At 44.2% G+C, this 22242-nt stretch overlaps 3 protein-coding genes across 6 annotated transcripts; 1 reads left to right on the top strand and 2 right to left on the bottom strand.

Annotated features, from left to right (window-relative positions):
• Positions 1–692: 692 nt before the first annotated feature.
• LOC135392607 (leucine-rich repeat-containing protein 42-like) lies at positions 693–4567 on the bottom strand. 2 transcript variants are annotated; one of them, XM_064623316.1, is made up of 5 exons: positions 3955–4567; positions 3775–3893; positions 2330–2418; positions 2077–2263; positions 693–1588 (listed from the first exon to the last, which is right to left on the bottom strand). In XM_064623316.1, exons 1-5 carry the CDS (start codon positions 4311–4313, stop codon positions 1443–1445), a joined length of 900 nt encoding a protein of 299 aa, XP_064479386.1. In that variant the 5' UTR covers positions 4314–4567; the 3' UTR covers positions 693–1442. The 2 variants fall into 2 exon arrangements, with proteins under 2 accessions (XP_064479386.1, XP_064479387.1); XM_064623317.1 differs by having other exon boundaries at positions 4317–4567.
• Positions 4568–4932: 365 nt separating this feature from the next.
• Positions 4933–13798, top strand: LOC135390618 (cell division cycle protein 20 homolog). Its single transcript, XM_064620382.1, has 10 exons — positions 4933–5067; positions 5175–5420; positions 5881–6002; positions 6970–7108; positions 7172–7297; positions 8962–9332; positions 10382–10525; positions 11703–11828; positions 12265–12382; positions 13460–13798. Exons 2-10 carry the CDS (start codon positions 5192–5194, stop codon positions 13642–13644), a joined length of 1560 nt encoding a protein of 519 aa, XP_064476452.1. The 5' UTR covers positions 4933–5067; positions 5175–5191; the 3' UTR covers positions 13645–13798.
• A 1836-nt stretch (positions 13799–15634) lies between these two features.
• On the bottom strand, positions 15635–22038 carry LOC135392606 (SAGA-associated factor 29-like). 3 transcript variants are annotated; one of them, XM_064623314.1, is made up of 6 exons: positions 21847–22038; positions 21609–21783; positions 21271–21499; positions 20568–20716; positions 18058–18323; positions 15635–16029 (listed from the first exon to the last, which is right to left on the bottom strand). In XM_064623314.1, exons 2-6 carry the CDS (start codon positions 21681–21683, stop codon positions 15885–15887), a joined length of 864 nt encoding a protein of 287 aa, XP_064479384.1. In that variant the 5' UTR covers positions 21684–21783; positions 21847–22038; the 3' UTR covers positions 15635–15884. The 3 variants fall into 3 exon arrangements, with proteins under 3 accessions (XP_064479384.1, XP_064479383.1, XP_064479385.1); XM_064623313.1 differs by having other exon boundaries at positions 21904–22038; XM_064623315.1 differs by having other exon boundaries at positions 21609–21734; positions 21904–22038.
• Positions 22039–22242: the final 204 nt, after the last annotated feature.

Below are 22242 nucleotides of genomic sequence, written 5' to 3'. Positions count from 1 at the left end.
TCAATCTTTCTGTATCTTCTGACTTAGTTAAGATGTATTGCCATTAAGGTGCATTACGGCTTAGTTTCATAGACATGCATTATTGCAATTCATACCTGCAGCTTTGAAGATATCTGTTTACAAGGTAGAGTTCTTGCTGTTACTGATATAAACTCTCGTGATATACGATGGATGTAACTAGTCAAAACCAGTTTTGACACAAATGTGTTACCATTTTGAAATTGGCTAGTTACAGCTACAGTAACGTAGCTAGAAAAATATTTTCCAAAGTGCACTACCAAAGGTATGATTTTGGGGACAGGTTGGACCCCCTTCGCCAGCTACACCACTGGTATCTTAGTAAAGCTAGTAAAGTAACTTAGTTAATCCGAGTAAATGCAACTCTCAAAAACCTTATTTTTCGTCTTTGCAGTCTTACTGTCCGAGTCCACGTGCCTATTTTGCAAAGCTACCGTGAACTTTAATCAAAACACATCCCTTCCCACACTGACAAGTCTGTCAACAGCAGTGCTGAGAGTAATGTCCATATCCAATTTCACATACATAGTTTTCGCAACCAGAAAGGCACGTAAATGCATGCTACATTACGTTTTATGTCTACTTTCACCAAACGTGGGAACCAGTAACAGATCCAAGTTATTGCTATCTTGGTTACAGACTGGAAGTGTGCAAATCTCCAGATGAGGGGAAAGTAGGTATCAAATTTTTTATTTAACTATTTCCACATCACCAAAGTATTTATGAATTATACACAGATGCTATACCTAACATGTATGTACAGCTTCAATAAATAATCGTGTATTAGTACAAGCAATGAGCAAAGGGTAATATATTAGTGCAAAGCCTTTCGACTTGTCGTCCTAGTTATCCTCTTATCATAAGATTCTTATCATAAATTTATATCCTACATCGAATAAAAAAAAAAAAGTTTCAACTTGGTAAATGCGAATAACATAGCGGAACGTTGTCCTATAACTAAAATGTGAATAGGTCTGATAAAAAATGTGTTTGTCTGGATAGCTATGGAGAACCCTGCCAACATCATTTGGGGTGTTCATGAACACCCCCTGGACAAATCCTACAAAGTGATATTACTTTGTGACAAAGACAAGAAAAATCCTTTCACAGCATCGAAATTTATAACCCTGGACTTACAACATGTGTTGCTTGACAACATAATCCTAAGTGATGAAAGTGATGAAAGGAAGTGACCGGGTATAAAATCAACCGCATGCTGATAGTGAAGTTATCTGTGTAGCTTTCCATGGCATTTTTATCTGCTACTCATCACTGCTGGTTGTCTGAGATTCTGATTCACCAACTGTGACAGACAAGTAAAAATAATGGCATGGTCGATAATTAAAATTTGAAGTCACTGGAAACATATACAGCGTCTCCCACGTATCAAAGTGACGGAACACGACACCGAACGCTGGCAGTAATCAGAAAAGCTTCCTCGCAGCCGCGGACGGAGGAGAAACAGGTACGTGTGGATCAGGAACGTCTCGAAGAACCAGTGATCCAGACTCAGATCCGGGAGACTTTCTGGGCGACAGCTGCCATAAGCAGACCCGCTTCTTGTACGAAACTGGTTAAACAAGGAAACATTGTTCAAAGGGGGGGGGGGGGGGGGGGGGGGGAAACTAAGCACACGTAGCAACAATGTTGAGTAGTCAGTGAGTCACTTTTAATGAATTAGTCGCTAAGTCCCCTTAGCTGCAATAAATTACTAATGTTCTAGATCGCTCTAAACTTGCACCAAAATCTTTTTTTTTTTCCTAATATGTGTATGTATGTGTCTATTCATCAAGCATGCTTTTATCCCAGCTGCCATTTTGGGGCTCTTCAGCGCAGCTCGGGGAACAGCCATGCCTGTCTCCTGCATGTGCTGCGCTGAAGAGCCCCCAAAATGGGCAAAACAGTTGTTCGCGGCTGGGGTAGTGCTTCGATAAACATGTACTTGACATGCAGCCATGGATTTTAGGCTCATTTCTTTCAGTATAAATACACAAAGAGATATCGAGTCCCAGCGAAAAAAGTCGTACCAACGTAAATACGCCAATTTTTGGATCTTACATAAACCGGTTTTTGTAGGACTGTCCAGCTGACGTTTCCGCTTCCTCTGGGCGGCCGCCTCCTCCATTTGTTCCTGCCATTGTGACAATATAGGAACGGCCCAGCCGTCGTTTGTCACCTGGCATTTGTGCGGAGCAGACGACAGGTGCAAGCCCATTTTCTGTCCCAATTCCACCGCTCCTCTGCGCTGTATGTTAAAGGAAGTGATGAAAGCTCACCAAAGCGTTTTGTAACAGTTAGGTGTGGAACTCACTGTAGCACTTGTATTGCTCAAATCTACCGTAGTCAGCATGCGGTAGCAAGATAGAGAGTGGAGCGACTTGTCCGTGATGCCACCGTTATCTGAGGAGGAATTGTGACCGGGTATTTTTAATGGTGTCACACCGTTTACTGTGTATACTCACACGAGCGACATCCTCACGGAATATTCTAGTGGAAGAAAGAGCAAAAACACAGCTCACAGAGACAAAGTTCCGTCCCGTGTCATGTTGAGCATTCACACAGTGCGGAATTTCGGGAGTGGCGTACTGCGCACTTAGCAGACGACACCGTCAGCGTCTTTCCTGTCGTCTGCTACCGAATATGTGTCGCAGCATATTCCCCACGGTTAGCAGGGTACGTGAACACTCAACGTCATGACTCGCACAACCTGAACACTCAACGTACTGCACACTTAGCAGACGACACCGTCAGAGTCTTTCCTGTCGTCTGCTACTGAATATGTGTCGCAGCATATTCCCCACGGTTAGCAGGGTACGTGAACACTCAACGTCATGACTCGCACAACCTGAACACTCAACGTACTGCACACTTAGCAGACGACACTGTCAGCGTCTTTCCTGTCGTCTGCTACCGAATATGTGTCGCAGCATATTCCCCACGGTTAGCAGGGTACGTGAACACTCAACGTCGTGACTCGCACAACCTGAACACTCAACGTACTGCACACTTAGCAGACGACACCGTCAGAGTCTTTCCTGTCGTCTTCTACGTAATATGTTGTGGCACTGTCGCAGCATATTCCCCACGGCTAGCAGCGTACGTGAACACTCAACGTCGTGACTCGCACAACGTGAACACTCAACGTACTGCACACTTAGCAGACGACACCGTCAGCGTCTTTCCTGTCGTCTGCTATGGAATATGTTGCGGCTGTGTCGCAGCATATTCCCCACGGTTAGCAGCATACGTGAACACTGAACATTGAGGGCTCGCGCTCAGAAAGCTATAACGCTTTTCGCGTCTTCCGCATCTGTGGGGAGTGTCGCTCGTGTGAATACACGGTTAGTGTAACATGTAATAGCCAGAAACAGATAGAAACAACCACACAAAACACAAAGAAAGGTACAAATATATGTGTTAAACAGCAAGAAATAAAAGAGAATAGTAAAAACAAATAGGTGTAAAAACAAATTATTCGGGAGACTGTTTGTTTGCTGCTTTCCTTGTTCTGCTATCACACTTTTTCTGCTATCGTGCCGAAAGTTCTGCACTCTATAAATTGATTTACAAATAACCGATGCATCAATTAATAAACTAATAAAGATGTTTGTTATGATATAAGATACGAATTACCAAGAACACTGTATGTCTGACCTGTCTAGCCTTAGTAGTAGTTTATTTCCCCCTTAGTATTTATTGGCTTGTGTATGTGCTATGTAATGCTAAAGGCTTTCTGTTGTTGTTCTTGCGACTTGCCTGACAGTATAAGCGTCTGCAGGTTCACCGGGCCCTTCCCGAACATTCGAGTTGGTAACGTCAACTTGCGCATGCCAGCATCGCTTAGGTTGACATCCCTCAGCTTCAATGTCTTTAAGCTGCGCGTAAATACCGTTCAGTTATCAAGGTTAGGGAAAAATAAGATGGAGCCATTCTTACTCTGCTAGTTGTGATAACGCCAAGATTATTTCGTGGTCATCTCCTAGGTGACAGTATGAGAGATCAAGGTGAACCAGGTATTTACACATCCCGACAATGGGGTCAGTGTACTCGTTTATCAGTCTTAAACTATCCCGAAGACAAACTGATGATAATACGGTTCCTTTGTAGGCAGATAAGAAAATCTGCAAGCATCTCTCAGCCTGTTCATAATGTTGAAAGGCCTTATTTTGGATGGCTCGTTTGAACAGTTGTTCGCCTACTAATTCTGGGACATTATCGAGCGACTCAATGCTGGCGAGGTGACTAGTCAAAAATTCTTGTACGATATCAAATAAAGTGTTCGGTTTCGTGATCATTACGAGTAGTTTGAATGTCCCGCGCTGCTGTTGAGCGTCTTTTTCATCGCAGACGAGCGGTTAAGCACACGTCACAAGGACGGCCTGCGCTAAAACTAACACCTAAAACTACGTCCATTGATGCTTCTGTCATCCGCTAGCACGTTCACATGCTTCTTTCTTCCGAAATTCCGATAGGCACCTTGCAACCATGCAAAGCAATGCAGATTGCAGACACAAGTGCAAGGTCTGCAACGTAACAAAAAAGTGAACTGTACGGTCAGTCAAGAGAGAGCGAGAGAGCTGATAGAGAGAAAGAGAGAGAGAGACACCACATGAGAGAGTGAGAGAGACACCAGTAAATCTTTAGATATTTTACAGATGTCAGCACAAGACGACAACGACAAAACTTTAATTTGGTTTGTGTCTTTACACGTTACAACCTAAGCCAAAAGTAACACACAAAAATGAAGTTTACTATTACCCCTATTATATAATCTAGTATAAGATGATACACGGCTTATAAAAGAAAATATACGTCAACTTTGCACGCTTTGCACTTCTATTTTTGTACCCTAGGTGACGCCACAAGCATTCTCATTTTGAATACGGTACTAACGGTAGACCGATGTTTAGATAAAAAGCCTTTTTATGGCTTTGGCAACAGCACCAGCCAACCCTTTTTGATGCGCGGTATACTTTGAATGCCGTTGCTGTCATTCCCATTGCTTCATCTCTCATCACGTTAGCGAACTCTGCGTTCTGTTGTTTGGAGGTAAAATATTCATTGTAGGCTATTGCATTATTATTTCAGTAGAGTAATGGCACCTAATCCCCAACCGTCAGTCTTATTGTGCCCGCGTGGCCTCGTTTGCTTCACAGGTGTAACCTTTCCAGCAATGACTACACACGCATTAGAGGGAGACATCAACGCTGCCGTTCGTATGGACGGCCCCATCAGTAAAGGCCCCCTGCCTCGGTGGCAGAAGAAAGCATTGGAGTCGTCGGGCCAGGGCGGGTCGTTCTTGTCGACTTCGGCACTCATGGCTTCATCTTTCAATGCCTCTGCAGCATTAAGCAACATATCATCGAGCAAAACACCATCAAAAACCCCACGACGAACGCCAGGTTAGATTCCCCCCCTCTCTCAACCACGTTTTATGATAAGAATTGATTATTTTTTTCTGTTAGTTCGCAGTGGTTTATCCAGAATCTCAAACACGGGGGCGTTGCAAAAACTTGGGGGAGGGGGTTATTATTGCTTGCGTTGTAGCAGCGTTATGTAGTTATCATTGCTGACACGTACCTAAAGCTGAAATAACATTGGCCCTCCTCTAGGGGGTGTTGCCAAACATTTTGGGGGGGTGTAAAGGGGTCTGGATAAATTGCTGTTTGTTTGTAACACATTCGGTGATCTGATAGTTCATTATACACGTCTTTATTGTGTCGTATGATTCCACGGATGTTGAAAGGTGAAGTGACGGGTGTGAATGTCGGAAATGTTTGGGCATCCTACTACTGTATGGTAGCTTGCATAGTGCTCGAAGAAATCTTGTATAAGTGTGACATTGTGATAATCTCATTCCAGGCAAATCTAATCACAGCCTGAAAAGAACACCCAAGACGTCTCCCAATGGGAGCAATGGCAGTCAAGGGGATCGCTTCATTCCCAACCGTCACAACATGCAGTTTGACGTTGCAAACTATCTCGTAAGATTTTCGTCCTCGGATTCCATAATTCTGTCTACCAATGGACATTTTTCACAACTGCTTAGGTGCATGCGCCGAGGCACGGGTGGCCTTTGGGGGTGCTAGACATGGTTTTCTCCGTACTCGATAGATGGCGCTGGATGGGACCAGTGGGAGTGGCGAGACTGCACAAACTCATCGGCTGTGATCCTTTATGCCAGGGGTCGCGAACACGCGGACCACATGTGGCAATGACCTATTCTGTGACCCGTGGTCCCTTCACCACCAAAGTGACCGAAGCTGCCCTCTAGAAAAATTTAGTTAAGAAGCAGGAATAAAATCAGACTTCTAGGCATTATTTTTAGCCTTCCTTAGTGTACTTCTGCTGCTGAATGTCAGGGTGAATACATGTATACGCATGTGAGCTCTCGTGGCTCGTGAACCTCACCAAGTTACAGGCATAGCAACATGGTCTGTGTTCACCAGAGATGGCCACTAGTTAACTACATGTAGTTAAACTACCTGATTATAGTTAAAATGTAGTTAGCAACTACTTGCAGGAATGTAGTGAGAAACTACTAGTTAAACTACTATTTCGAGTAGTTAACTACAGTAGTTAGGCTACTGCAGGCGCCAACTGCTTCCGACATTTACCTTGAGCTACCTGTTTGATGAAAATGGAGGTGCAGAGCAATTGTGCCGTGCATGTGTACTTAATCTTCACCTTTATGACTGCTTGTGATTCATATTTAGGTGTCCAAGAACACTATAGAGTGGGATTGGTGTTGATGGACAACGTTAAGTAGCTATAAATGTAGTTAAAATACATTCCCAGTAGTTAAAGTAGTTTTAATTACTCCCCCGAATAGTAGACGAGGCTGATGCCTAAGGACTTGGATACCACTTAGGTGTACAGTCAATAAAGCAGTTAACTGGAACAGAAAACTAACATTGCTTTACAGGATTTTTTTTTTTTTCCCTCTGTTAGCTGACACATGACAACCTGGAAAATGCGGGCAGCGTTGCAGAGGCGGACTATAAGGCTGTTGTGGATGAGCAGCTCAACACGGATTTCTCCAACTTTCGTATCATGTCCTACTCCAATAAGGCCCCTCCTCCTCCCGAAGGTACCTAGTTCCTGAAAATGGTACATTTTGGACAGCATAACACGCTCTTCTCCGTACCTGTAGGACACGCTGGGAACCGCATCCTGTACAGTTCTTCCAAGGCTCCAGTTTCATCCAAGAAATATACCAGGTCCATTCCCAAGGCTCCAGAAAGGATATTGGATGCACCAGACATTCAGGACGACTTTTGTGAGTGTGCTGTTGCTGGAGCTTCCTTTGCGGTGTTTATGTTTAGTACGCACAAAGTATTCGAAGCATAATGTTTTTGTGACACGCATGGCAGCCTACTTGTAAAACCAGACCTACGGAAATATTTCCTAGCCACTTCGCTGAATTTTATTGGCGAACGACCCTTTGTTATGGTGACCTTCGGGCATATCGTGCTAGAGCCCTGCACGGGCAGACTTTTCCGGGCCGGCCCCAGCCCCGGCGCATTGAAAAATGGCCCAGCCCTGCGACTCGGCGCATAGGGCCTGTCTTGGCCCGGTGACTCAGCTCCCAGCCTCGTATTTGCAGCCATCACGTACGCGTTTCTAGCGCTTGTCACTCAAATTTATAAGTAAACTGATAAAAGAAAACACTGCCACAAACATACGAGGACTGTCGGTTTAACACCACAACAGCGAGAGACCAAATTAAATCTAGGACGCAGGTGCACAAAAAGACCCTTGAGGCCTGATTTCCTGAACCTCTAGGGGTCTTTTTGTGCTTTGTACCAAACAGGCCACTGTGTCCATTCATATGTTGTGCTACGTCATCTGTATGTCTGCCTGAACTTGTCTAGCCACTTCCTTTCTTCTATTGGGTGACAATCCTTTTGTGCCGTTTGATAATGTCATCCAATTTTTGACCATGTGTGGATTACATAGTCAGATGTAGATGTTAAGTATTGCTCCGCTTTTATCCAATATCGCCGAACTCCTCATGTAAACATCTCATCCTGGATCACCTCATCGCTCACACTTGTAGATACTCACTTGTTATCGTCCGCCAGGCACGTTAGCCTGTTCACCCTCCTCTCTTTCTTATCCTGGCCCATCTCATCGCTCATACCTGTAGATAGCTTTTAACTACTACACACTCTCACATCCCACTCTCATCTCTCCCATAAGCACCTCTCACACACTCACCGTAGTTTTGGTGCTCTATGGCCTTTGTTGCCTTTGTGCCATTAAAACCATAATCTCTATCTCTCTCACTTCCTTTGTAGTAGTAATTTATATGTAGGGCCTGACTTTTTAGGGTTAAACCCGTATCCGCCCGATATTTACCCCCCGAACAAAATCTGTAAAATTCGGGTTTAACCCGAATCTACCCGAAAACATCCGGGTCGCATGGCACACTCATAAGCGTGCACTAAAATAAAGTTTGATAACATTGCTAAACATTAGTTCCATGTTAAGACAAATTTTTATTAAACAAAAAAAAAATCACCCGAATACACCCGAATTCCTGACGACAGAATATGCCGTAACGGGATTTAACCCGAATACACCCGAATTTTCGAATAAAAAATATCACCCGATATTTACCCCCCGAATTTGGCCAAAAATAAAACCCGAAAAAGTCGGGCCCTATTTATATGTATTCTTCCCAACCCTCTACTCTTTTGCGACCTGGGTTTCATATATTCTCAGCTATTTGTAGCAGGTCCTAAAACCGGAAGAAGTGCAGCCTACTGCACGAAAGTCTCGTTTTTTTTTTTTTCCCGCAAATTAAACTGTTTAATGCTCTCGACCGTTTGCACATGTTTTTTTCTTTTTTGTTTTTTTTACACGTTTTATGATGAGCCGTACATTTTTTAGGTTGCATACGGTTTCTCAACCCCTTCAATTTCTTCCGCCCCCCGGTAGATTTAAACCTAGTTGACTGGTCCGCAACAAACTCCGTCGCCGTGGCCCTCTCCTCTCAACTGTACCTGTGGAACGCCACCTCTGGCAACGTCAGCCAATTGGCCGAGCTGGAGGAAGGCACCGTCTGCGCCGTGTCCTGGTCGGAGGACGGTACCTACCTCGCCCTGGGTACTTCCGAGAACGAGGTACACCTGTGGGACGTGGCCCGGAGCAAGCGTCTTCGGGTGCTGACGGGCCACTCTAGACGGGTCGGGTCCCTGTCCTGGAACGGACCTCTTCTCTCGAGCGGGGCGAGATCGGGGTACGTCCACCATCACGACGTGAGGGTGTCCCAACATCATGTTGGGACGCTAAAAGCGCATCAGCAGGAGGTGAGAGTTGATGTGATCGCGTCACATTTTGTTGGCGTCTTGTCCGCTCACCCGCACTCTTAAGCAGAACTTCACCAATCATTGCACAGTGATATCGTGGATGTCATTTGTGGAAAGCGTGGGTCTTACACCTTTTTGTGACAATTAAACTAAGTGCGTGAAGGCGCACGCTTTCAACAAATGGGGGGGCGGAACGATGTGATGTCTTTCGGGAGGATGGTTGGTTAGGAGTGTACTATGCAGTGAAGTATGTTTTAAGAGTGTATTTTTACAAAAGCCCTTCCTCTGTTCTTCACAGACAAGGGGGTGACTCCTTACGTTTCTTTCTGCGTAATGTTTCAGTGTGGAAGAAAACCTAAAAGGATGTTCACAATTTGGCCACATGCTTAGCAGGTCGCGAAGCGTAACATTTCAGACATCTCATCTAGTACAGCCTCAAAGTGTCGCCTTTACGTGACCTATTGTAACTTTGTATCAATTTTTGGAATATACCACCACTCATAAGCGAACGCATGATGAAACATTCCTGTTACGAGCGCTATTTGTTTCCTAAGATTAGGTTTGATATCGCTGCGAGTTTTCAGAACAGTGGCGAGTAGTATTTGATGTGCTTAAGTATTTGATGCGCTTAAGTATTGAATGCACCACCATCTTAAGCGCCTGAATGCTGGTACTTTTTTGTTCCTCACATATTGTATGCACCCGACTTTAGTAGCACAGCTGGATTGTAGCAGCCGGCGTATTGCGCGGCCACTCTTAGAACGCAGTCAAGGAGAAAAAGTAGTTTAACTATAACTACTAACTACATCGCGATGGAGTACTTTAACTAGTAGTTCAACTAATTTTCAGGAGAGGTAGTTAAAACTACTTTAACTACTGCAATGTGTTTTAAGTACACCTCTAACTACTTAACGTTGTCCATCAGCACCAATCCCACTCTATAGCGTTCCTGGACACCTAAATATGAATCGCAAGCAGCGATAAAAGTGAAGATTTAGTACACATGAACAGCACAATTGCTCTGCACATCTATTGTCTCATCCTTGTAGGTATGTGGTCTAAAGTGGTCACCAGATGGCAGGTTCTTGGCCACAGGGGGGAATGACAACATCCTCAACATATGGCCCTCGGCCCTGAGCCACGATACTGTGCAGCCCATGCACGTCTTCAACCATCACCAGTCTGCTGTCAAGGTATGTTTGTCTTTAATTGCTGCTGGTGTTTGATTCAAAATAGATGTTGTCATCCTGGTCTCATCCACACACCCGAACCTGACAGATGCTTTAACTAAGAGCCATGCGAGGGAGCGAATATTTTGTGCTTTTGTCTGTCGTTCCTTCAGATGATCTGTTGAGTTGAGATATGGAAGGGCTTTGTGGGACTGGGCCAAGGTAGGGATGGGTTGATAAATCTAGTCTAATCTGAAAGATTCCAAGAGTTGACAACTCAATACTTAGATATCATTTAGCATACTTTCCAGTGATGGCCAGTAGTCAACTAGATGTAGTTAAACTACTAGTTCAACTACCTGATTATAACTAAAAAGTAGTCATCAACTACTTGCAGAAATGCAGTGTGCAACTACTACTTCCACTACTACTTTAAGTAGTTAACTACAGTAGTTAGTTTACTGAAGGCGCCCACTACTTCACATTTTGCCGCAAGCTTTACGGCACGATTTTACTTCCGACTTTTACCTCGATACACTTGTTTGATGAGAACGGAGGTGCAGAGCAATTGTGTCGTGTATGCGTACTAAATCTTCACTTTTAGCGCTTGTCTAGTGAAGCCTCATTTGCTGCGAAATAATTCTGCAACTTAGTTTATCGCGTAGGCACAGAAAGAATCCCGCTGCAAGCTTCGTATTTGACGATCGTAGCAATGGTGTGACCATAAGTGGTGTGAAAAGTAGTTGAACTACTACTACTAGTTGAACTACTACTACTACTAGTTGAACTACTACTACTACTAGTTGAACTACTACTACTACTAGTTGAACTACTACTACTACTAGTTGAACTACTACTACTACTAGTTGAACTACTACTACTACTAGTTGAACTACTACTACTACTAGTTGAACTACTACTACTACTAGTTGAACTACTACTACTACTAGTTGAACTACTACTACTACTAGTTGAACTACTACTACTACTAGTTGAACTACTACTACTACTAGTTGAACTACTACTACTACTAGTTGAACTACTACTACTACTAGTTGAACTACTACTACTACTAGTTGAACTACTACTACTACTAGTTGAACTACTACTACTACTAGTTGAACTACTACAACTAGTGGTTAGTGGCCATCACTGAATTACTTTCTGAAACATGCGTAGCATTCATGATAATGTGTTCCAGGCATTGGCCTGGTGTCCCTGGAGACCCAGCGTCTTGGCAAGTGGTGGTGGGACAGCGGATCGTTGTATCCGTTTCTGGAATTGCAACCTCGGTGCTCACTTGAGCTCAACGGACACCAATTCGCAGGTATTTCTTGGCACCAGACTCGCATTGTTGGCAAGAGTACATCATGTATTTGAAGGCCCTTTTGGTTTGAGGTTTTGTTTTTTGGAAATCTGGGAACAAAAATCTTTTATTTAAAGATCCGTGAAACGGGATAAAATCGGGCGATATTGGGTGGAAAGGCAGATTTTCGGGTGAAATCGCTTCATTTCCGAAGAGCACGAGCAACACTGTTGAATGCAGTGTGTCTAGCGTTCTCCGACACCTTATATTGGTGGCTGAATTTGCGTTTGGCAAATTCATGTTCGGGGTTTCTAGAGTTTCAGGTTTCACCCTTAAACACAACTCCAGTCATCATTATTAAAATAAAGTTGTTGTTGCCGTTAACCCTAAATTACGAGGCATGTAGTATTTGGTAAGGTTAATGCTTTGTGCTGCATACCTGACAGTCCATTTGCAGGTTTCTTCGCTGTTATGGTCCGAAGAGTACCACGAGCTGATTTCCGGACATGGCTTTGCTCAGAACCAGCTCATAATCTGGAAGTACCCCTCCATGACCAAAGTGGCAGAGCTCACGGGTAAGCGTCATTTTCGTGTTGGATTCTCGTGCTTATTGAATTCTGCGCAATGGTTTGTCTAAGCTAGTGCAGCTTTTGACATCTAAACTTTTCATACGGTGTTGTCACCACAAAATGAGTAATTTGGCTTTGTTTGGAGGGTAGATTCTTTCCTGTTTAGTGCCTATTGGATTTGCCGTGAGATTGAGGTATTGACTAAGGTATGAGGCTAACCGTGGCAATACTCAACGGCCCATTTATTGCTTCCCCAATTGCTATCATACCTTGTGTTTCAGCTTCCCACTTAGTTTTAGAATGGTTATAATCATTCTAAGAGTTTTCACGGGAACTGTTGCTGTCGTCTGCTACGGCCATGTGCAAACCACTGCGCGTTCAAAATTCAACGTCCTTTATCCAGTCACGATGGAAATCTCACGGGCCGATGCGTAGGGCCCCTAGCGGATGGTGTGGACGGGCTCCTGCATACGAGTTGTCAGTTATGATGACGAGGTCGCTATGATCTAGCATAATTAGACCCTGATGTTTTAGGGTTAAACCCGATTTTTCCCCGAATTTGCACCCCGAATTGAGGTTCACCTATCTAGGGTTAAACCCGATTTCTACCTGCAAAACTGCACCTAGGCTAGGCACCTCAAGGCATCGACATACTAGTTTCTCACAAAATATACGACTGCCCCTTACTTCTGGCACTCTGGATAAACGGTACAGTGAACGTTTATTCTACAATAATGCCCAGATTTCTCCCCGAACTCAGTCTGATGGTAATTTTTCTGCACGAATTTGCACGAATTTTCGACATCAATTTAATGACCAGATTTCTACCCCCCGAATTTGGAAAAATATAAAACCCGAAAACTTCAAGGTCTAAGTGTAATATTGTGGTTCCACCATAATATATTGCTCAAAAGTAAGCTCTGTTTCGAGCACAGAACGACACAACAGATTGCAGCAGGCCTTTATGTTAACATTGCAAGGGAATCTTCGCCCAATGCACATATATTTCATCAGGCACGATTTTCAGTACCTTGGCTTTTACCCGTTATCTGGCTTGATGGTTTTCCCCGATTTTCCAATTAGGTCACACTGGTCGCGTGCTCAATATGTGCATGAGCCCGGACGGCACGACTGTGCTGTCTGCTGGTTCCGACGAAACTCTTCGACTCTGGAACTGTTTTGCGCTCGATCCGAGCCGCAAGAAGCAGAAGCAGCTCTCTCAAGTTCCCAGCGGTACGTCCGGTGTTCTCAGACAAAGCATCCGGTAACGGCTCTGCAGCTATTTAGCTTCATTAAAGGGACTCTGCAACGGCATTTTCATCCTCGCAAATCATGTTAGTTCAGCTTGAGCTTTTCTAAAAAGTGTTTTCAATGTGTGCCCATCTTGCGCGAGGACGTTTTAATAAATTCTTGCAAGCGGTACTCTGTAATGATTTGTGTTTGGTGGGACAGGAAGTGTCACCTTTGACGCTCTTCCTAGCCTGGTAAAGTTATTCTTGCAAATGCTACGAAGTGGGTAACGTACGTGAGTAAGCATTAATTTAACCTTTCTCGAGTATATTTGGCTATGCCACTAAATGCTGAATGACTCATAAGTTCCTTAACGGAGCTGATAAATCTGTCAAGCCACCCCCAGGATGAATAACCTTCCCTACCCCCTGAGGATGAATGCTGCTGACTGGTAATTTTGTGTAAATTTCTTTACTCCATAACATAAGACATGTACCAGATAAAACTGCCGCTGTCATATGACATCTGTCCAAGATTCTTTTTCCTGCCACTACAATGTCTTCTGTTCAAGGACTATTCTATACAACAACGTGGTCTTATTAGATTTTTTTAATAGAAAGGTGCGAGAGCGGCATAGATACCATTTTTGCAGGTGGGTTACACAGCTGGGTGGACATTCTCTCGAAGGGAGTATGTGACCACTTGGTGACTAACTACGTAAAATTCATTAACTTTATATTTAGGGGTGCTTGTGCGAATGTGACAACATTGTATATTTGTATTTGACAAATATTTGACAACTTGTATTTTCTTGCCCACGGATTTGTAAATCCCACTTCGTGGAAAAGTAAATTTTGTAAGTAATTTTAAAAAAAGCACCACAGAAAGCAAGTGACTTTAGGCATGGTGTAGACAACTTGAAATACCAGTGGTCCACATACTGGAGAAAGGGATGTTCTCTGATGTTCGCAGCCCATCTTATTGACAGAGTATCTGGTAGCACTGCCACAGGCACATGTACACGCACTGTCTCTTGCTGCCGAACTCGTGAGGAGTTCATGGTGCAAGGACGCAACTACGTATAGGAGACGATATTGCAGGTCTGGCAGCGTAGAAAGGGATGTCTTTTGAAAAAAGTTGTGCAAATGCATATTTAGGGTTCTTTGTTTTCGGGTTAAACCCGAGTTTTCGCGATAGTTAACCCCCGTAACAAATTTTCAAGAATTCGGGTGAATACCTGATATCTACCCGAAATCCTTGCGGTCCTTCAACTTGTCGTTCTCTGTAAACCGTGATAAAAGTGAGTCGTAATATCGGCAAAAAAAGCTATTTGTGACAACCTATTTGTCCTCGGTTTATGATCCTCTCCTGCAGGAGTCAAAGACGAGGTTTTGTGGAGCTCGGGCAAGTGTTTGAATACCGCGGTCATTCACCGTCCCCAGTGTCGCAGCAGTGGCTTGTTTCGTATGCCTTTCGTTCCACCGGAAAATTCCCTGGCGACATATCAGAGATCATAGCGCCCGATTTTTTTCCCCGAATTCTCGTGCGTAAATAGCACCCGATTTTTTTTTCTCCCGAATTTTAAAAATCATAATTCCATACCGAAGAAAAGATGAGCACTTAACGATGAGAACTAACAGCGCAAACACAAGGGGCAGAATGGTCTCGATGGCGCAGAGTGTTTCTGTACTCGCTAATTCATTGTGCAGCTTCAACACTAGCATTACGCAGTCGACTCGACTGTGTAATGCTAGTGTTGAAGCTGCACCGGAACTTTACGGAGCTTTCTGCAGCCATGTCGGACACCTGTGGTTGCCCGATGAAGTAAACCGCTCAACTATATTAAAAAAGCTAATATATATATTATATTATTATATATTACATATATATTACATTATTATATTATATTAATTATATATATTATATAATACATACTAATAATATAATAATATAATACATATAATAATACTAATATTATATATTACAAAAGCTAATATTATAATAGCTACGTGACACTGCGAACAGTACGCTACGCATTTAAATGCCATTTTATTGTGCAGATATATACGATTCAATCCATCTGTACAGTTCGTATTCTGCACTTTCGTGTTATAACTCGTGAAAAGGCGCGTGAAATAGTTTCCAAACAATGCTATAACGTAACCTTTTTGCAACGACAAAGTCTTGCTACGGAGCATCGAATGCTAATGGAATAAGTGGAAGTAACTGACAACAGTGGTACCTTTTGCGATGATGGGTATAAAAAGGAACAAACGCTTCACTTCTTTCGCATCTCCTTACAACAGATGACGTAACGCTGCGCCACGGATAACGGAGGCGAATAACCCTCGGGATATGAAGAGTCCTCAAAGAGGACTAGGTAGTCATCCTGCGGACCCAGAGGCAGCTCGTGGACGAGAGCTCTGCAAAGAAAAAAAAAAAACTCGTGGAGACAATATGCCTGTTGTACTTTTTTTCAACTCGCGGTAATTAGGTGCTCATAATTGGGGCCTGACTTTTTAGGTTTATTCCCGATTATGCCCGATATTTTCAAATTATTTATTAATTTATTTATTATTATTATTTATCGTTATTACTATTATTATTTATTTATTTTATTTATATTTATTTCAAATCGGGAAACAGATTTTAACCCAGTATTTCCCCGAAAACTGCTGGACCAGGGGAATCCAAGCTCATCACAACTAACACACAACTTTGGAAACTGTTGTAACTGGATAAATATGCTAATACAAACTAAACTAATACAACTAAAACTAACTGCTCATACAAGTAGAATAAATAACTCTGTGTCTACTGGTGTGTCATGCGTATTATGCTGAATAAAGCAACAATTTATGCCAGAATTAAATTGAATCAGGTTCAGTTCAACCAGACTACACCCGAATTATTGAAGCAAAGTATAACCCGATATTGCTGGAAAATAAAACCCGAAAAAGTCAAGCCCTACTCATAATCGGAAGTGTTCGCAGGTAAGTTAGTTCGTACCCGCACCACACCCGCAACTGCAACCCGCGGCGTCTGATGTGGGTACACCCGCAGTTACCCACAACCTGCAGTGTCACTGAATTTCTACTCTCGAATAGCGAAACAGCAAGACGAATCAGAAAAGGGAACGCATTTTGAGAAACACGCGTGGTTTTGCTTAATGTTAAGTGTCAAATTTGTCAGCTATTTAAGTGAAAGTTCAAATTACCACGGTTTATGTGAAAAAGGTCTACTTTTTTGGGTATATTTCTCGATGAAGCCGGAGGAAAATGCAAAAATTGTTGAGTAAGTTAGGATTGCAAAATGTTAGTTTAGGGGGTGCGGGTAATGCAGGTTTACCCCACATTCTGCCCACAACCTGCAGGGACATTGAATTCGTACCCACAAGTCACAAAAATGTGCCAACACACACACACCTCTCCTAATAATTAGAACTTCAGTGTGTTTTTAGTTCTAAAGAGGGATGCATTAATTAATTGGATGCCACTCAATATGGCTTTTACAGTTCAGTGGCATTACCGCTTGGGATATAAGTTGACTCTGCCACGTGCTGTCATTATGGTGATTTGGAAGATCTGCAGCACATTTTTCTTCATTGCCCACCCTACCAACGTTCCTCAACCACACTTTCCAGGTCTCTCAATAGTCTCTTTGTCAAAATTGCCTGGGCGATTTCCCACGATGAACTTGTGATTCCGCCTTGTGATGAAACTCTCCAATCACCATCGTCGTCATCAAATAAAGCTGTTGTTGTTTCAAAGAGGGACACATCAGCTTGCTTGCTTGTAACTGCTTGTTTCAACATGTCCCATCTCCGTCGCACTCTAACGACAGGATTATTTCTGACGTGACAGGAAAGTTTCTGGGCTCCAGTGTGCGCTCACGCTTAAGCTCGTGTGACCTCGCTTTATTCTCGTGAGAAATCCTTTTGTTGTGGAGAGCGGGACTTGAACCAGGATCCTTTGGTTTTGAAATCAGATGCTTTCCACTATACACGTTACAGTGTGTGCACGTGCGTGCGTGCATGTGTGTGTGATCCAGAGCACCATCGCAGCAGGGCATATGCACATGCGTATGTCTTGAAAACAGAAATGACAAACATGTCTTTTATAATTGTTGTAATGCATTTCATTTTGTCTGCACATATCTTTGGGCGCCATATTAACACTCCTGTCACCAATAGACGAGTTCAGAAAATCCCGGTGCTGTTTGCGCACGCGTTGCACCCTGGGCGATTGCTGAGCGGGGAAACGAAGAGTAATCCTTCACATTTCGCTTTCGCTGACCTCGACGCGTCGTGGACAATGGACCGGTAGAGAAGAAATCGGAACAGTTTGGAGGCCACCCGTTTCTTTCGTATTAGTAAACTCCCACAGTTCAAAGTGACGCTAAGCACTCTGGGATTTTCTGAACTCGTCTATTACATCACTGGTGCCAGTTACCTGTAAAAGCATGTTGTTTGTGGATAGAGGGCCATGATAAGAGCATCTTTGGGGAATAAGGCATCCGGGTCGGTGTCCGGGTTGGCCCTCAGCAACGGAAGCGGAACGACCCGTCTCCGGCTCAGCGTGTGTCTCCCCTTCTGCTCTTCGTCGATGTCGTCAACCTCGTAACGACAGCTGTTGTGGTTGTAATGCAGAACTTCTGCCAGGATCCAGTTCTCGTCGTCATCTGGGCCTCGTGCCAGGGCTGCGACCATGTCTCCCACCTGAACCCAAGTATGTATGCAACAAAGAATGAAACCTCTCTTGGCTCATCTTATCATTTTTATTCGATAAGATTGCATCAGATTAGGTTAGATAAGACAAGGTCAGTCCAGTGCCCAATCTTATTTGATAAGATTATGCAGCCAACCTGCAGCCAACACTGTAGGGCCCTGCACCATCCGCGGATGGAAGCGGATGTCCGCAAGACACTTGTGGATTTGGATGAAAATTTAGCACTTACTGCACTTACTGACGTATGCAGATCGGATGTGGATGCGAAGGCAGCGGATCGGATGCGGATGTACCGCGTGGTGTAATTTTTCCACCAGCAGTTTATTTGTATTACGCGCCGACAGCGAGCGCATGCTCGGGTCCACCTTTGACCATGCACGGCCAAGACGGGAGAGGAGGCATTCTGGCGTCTCGAACCGCGCGAGCACCAACGGGATGGCGTTCCAGAAGTCTCTCCATATCATGTTTGTTGAAAGGTCTACCTTTGCTTGTCGTGTGAGTCCCTCCGTGACAGCATAGAGACATTCGAAATTATACCAACATGTTTCCGGCGGTCTTTACGCATCCTTCGAAACGTGCGGATTTCGCGGATTGGATGCAGATGGTGCGTTTTGCTTAGCGGATCGGATATGGATGCAAACTGTTGTGTATGTTGCGGATGCGGATAACATGTGCGCAGATGCAGGTCGGATGCGGATGCCAAAAATCTCGTCCACACAGGGCTCTAGTCCACTGTACTATTATTAGTATGTAGCACTGCAAGACGACAGTGCATAGTCATGGACATAGGGATAGATGACAGCAGGGAGGATAAGTATGCATCCTGGGTCAACTTCGGGGGCAACTGTGCCAACATCTGTTCGGAAGGTCTACCTCAAAACCCGGGGCAAAACTTCCAGAGCGCAACCAGCGGCCGAACTGCAACCTCCCGCAGTCCTTTGGTATGACTCCTCAGCTTATAGATAACAACTTCAAAGTCTTGCCTGACCCATCCGATTCTCCCCGTCACTCACGCGCAGAAATTTCGTAAGGCCAGATCCCGCAACGAGCGAGAAAATCGATGGCGGCACCCCAGCTCGAGCGACAAGGAAGCTCTGTCGCGGCTACAAAATCTTGCGTTTGCTTGCAGTAGATACGTGTAGCATGTCGCTATAGAGAGCGTTGCCTGTCGCTCGCCAAAATCTGCTAGATTTGGCGGCATATAACTGGAGCGAATGATGAAGGATAGAGATGTGCAGGCAACAGCGTCTCACGGGTGGGCGAGTCAACTTTATTAAAATGAAATTTTGACCTTGTGGGTGGGAAGTAGCCACCTGAATCTATTATTATCGCGTGTGATCAAGATCTCTCGCACATTGTGTGGTAACTGATAGAACTACAGCACCACCGCGCACACACATATCGTAACAAAATTATATTACCGTATTTTCACGCGTATTAGCCGCGGCTTATGCGCGATTTTTTTCTTCTTACGGGCGCCCTGTGGCTTATCCACTGGTGTGGCTTATCTGATGACTATTTTTTCCTGGTATTTTCCCCATACGCCGATTTTAACGAAATTGCCGACAGTGTCTCTGGAACAGCACTGCCCTGCCGATGCACGAACAGTGCGTAACAGGGACGGGTCCACATTCGAGTAGATTGATCTTCCTGGTGCATTCCCCCAAGTAGCTTTAAGGAAAGTGGTGACAGTGATTCACGTCTTCTGGAAGATCACTGACCCATCAGTCCACGAAAAACACCGACAAGGGCACAATCCGATCTTGGTAGAACTCCAGAACTGACCCCCTCTGTTGTACACTGTGCCGATCCCAGAGTATGGACCACAGGGTTTATGACCTTCTCTATGGTCTCCTTTGTCACACAAATCAGTCGGCTCATATTGCCCGCGGCTTATCTGCCAGAAAATTTTCAAAACGTCCCAAAAAACGCATCCTGCGGCTTATCTGCGGTGCGGCTTATACGCGTGAAATTACGGTAATGTAAATTTCTCTCTGCGTTTATTTCCCTGGGGCAGTTCAATCAATATTTAATGATAGTTTGAGACTAGGATGCACGTTTCTTTCACAAATTATAGTTTTGCCGCCCCGCAAGTGGATCGGGTGGCTGCACCTGCGACGGTTGCTACAGCGACAGAATCTGTTGCGTCTTATGGGACCCCGCCTTTTTTCTCTCTGTCTCTGTCCCACCGACGACAGGAGTGAGCCCATTACATAACACTGTGCACCCAATACCTTGGCCACGTAGTTAGGCTCGGCTGGAACGGCGCCGCAGAGGGGCGGCGGGCTCTCGCCATCTTTTCCGACCCAGAGCGGCAACGTGAGAGCGTTCTGCTGCAGCATCTTCATGAGTGCTCCCTTGCGGATTATCTCTTTGGGACGCTCTGAAAAGGATAAAGTGTCGCATGAAGCAACAAGCTTTGAGTCAGGCTAGTTGGTAGGACATTGTGATAGCAAAGAGTGGGACAAAGCAAAAACAGCACTGGAAACTTTATAGAATGCGCGTCCTGGGACAACTTCGTACAAAGTATTTGGTAGAAGACACGGACTTCTTGGGTAAGTCATTCAAAGAAAGTTAGTGAATGTTTGCCAGATGGACATTTTAAAATATTTGTGCTTTCCCTCCTCCAAATTATGTTGCTTGTCGATCCAGTTATGCTCTGCTACATGCGTACATGCATGTGTACATATCTGTGTTACTTTTGGCATGCGTTTACAAGATTATTTTTGCTCAAGTGTCTCGAAAATTTCTAACCACCCGATGTAAGGCTCTTGATATTGTAGAGGATGAATAATCCAGCCCCCTTCCCTTTCGTGACTCTGAAAAAAAGAAAAAACCTCATGGTGGGTGAATAAATGCCTTCATATTCTGGAGAAAACATCTTCGAGATTGTTCCTACAAAAAGTGCTTTTGGGTGGCAAATTAAAGGGCTATTACCGGAGTTCTTGGTTGCTATCCGGCGCTCATTTCGTATGGCACGGATCTCGGCGATGGTGTCCAGCGCCTTCCTCAGGAGCTCTTCCTCGCTCTCTGCATCTTGCAGTGCAGTTTTGTACTGTCCTCGTAGCTTATTTTTGTAGTACGGCGAGAGTTTCTGCTCTTGCTGAATACGTTCGTGAGTCTTCATTATGTTGGTCAAGTTGTGCTCGCCACGATTTCTCTCCTCCTAGGAAAACGAAGCAGACACACTAATTTACTAACACCCCATCTTTCCCAACCTGGTACGAAATTATCGGGTTATGCCATCTTGTAGAGTAATGACAACTTTCCATTACCTGACATTGCTGGATTATGTGAGAGAGTTCCCGAAGCTTTTCCTGGACCACACCACTCTCTCCGTCTTTTTGCATTTTACACCCTTCTGTTCTGTCGGTCTATGTGTCTTTGCGATACGAGCAAGCCTGCATAGATCACGTATGACCAGGTGACCAGTACGATGCCGTAGAGTGCCTGTGTGTGATGACCATACACTCAATTCAGTATGACAGGCTTTCTTGTTTTTGCGCTCATTACCTTAATGACAGGCTTTCGTTGCTATTTCCTTTGGATGTACTCAACAACTTCACTCACCAGATTCAATATCCGTTCCGCAGAGCGTCTGTTCAACTTTTTCATCAGTAGCTTATTATATGTGCGCCGCGAACATAATGAAAAAACTTCAAGAATATTCAAAGCAAAGGATGCGTTCCGCCATTGTTGTTTGTACAGTGCTGTTGCTATAGCAATTGCTGCCTGGCTCACATAGCGTACGTAACATCTATTAATACTAACGAATTTTAATTGTTAAAATTTAGTAAGTAAACATGCCTTATTTTTATTGTAGGATAGAGAAAAATAGTGTGATACAATGCAATAAATAAGATTGTTTAGGAGAAAACAACATGGCGACAACATGCGTTCTCGCGAAAA

Source organism: Ornithodoros turicata, chromosome 4, assembly GCF_037126465.1.
Source record: "Ornithodoros turicata isolate Travis chromosome 4, ASM3712646v1, whole genome shotgun sequence".
Taxonomy (NCBI): domain Eukaryota; kingdom Metazoa; phylum Arthropoda; class Arachnida; order Ixodida; family Argasidae; genus Ornithodoros; species Ornithodoros turicata.
This window is presented reverse-complemented; position numbering and strand designations above follow the sequence as displayed.

Bases quoted from the DNA above. Each gene is read 5' to 3' on its own strand.
- LOC135392607 (XM_064623316.1), bottom strand. From the start codon at position 4,313: ATGATCACGAAACCGAACACTTTATTTGATATCGTACAAGAATTTTTG. The intron at 2,419-3,774 runs GCAAGTCGCAAG...ATTCCTCCTCAG, and splicing joins GCAGACGCTTATACTGTCAG to ATAACGGTGGCATCACGGAC. The intron at 2,264-2,329 runs GTGAGTTCCACA...TTTAACATACAG, and splicing joins TGAGCAATACAAGTGCTACA to CGCAGAGGAGCGGTGGAATT.
- LOC135390618 (XM_064620382.1), top strand. From the start codon at position 5,192: ATGACTACACACGCATTAGAGGGAGACATCAACGCTGCCGTTCGTATG. The intron at 7,298-8,961 runs GTGAGTGTGCTG...GCCCCCCGGTAG, and splicing joins AGACATTCAGGACGACTTTT to ATTTAAACCTAGTTGACTGG. The intron at 10,526-11,702 runs GTATGTTTGTCT...AATGTGTTCCAG, and splicing joins ATCACCAGTCTGCTGTCAAG to GCATTGGCCTGGTGTCCCTG.
- LOC135392606 (XM_064623314.1), bottom strand. From the start codon at position 21,683: ATGCAAAAAGACGGAGAGAGTGGTGTGGTCCAGGAAAAGCTTCGGGAA. The intron at 20,717-21,270 runs GTAATAGCCCTT...TATCCTTTTCAG, and splicing joins GATAGCAACCAAGAACTCCG to AGCGTCCCAAAGAGATAATC. The intron at 16,030-18,057 runs GTAACTGGCACC...TTTTCTTTGCAG, and splicing joins CAAACAACATGCTTTTACAG to AGCTCTCGTCCACGAGCTGC.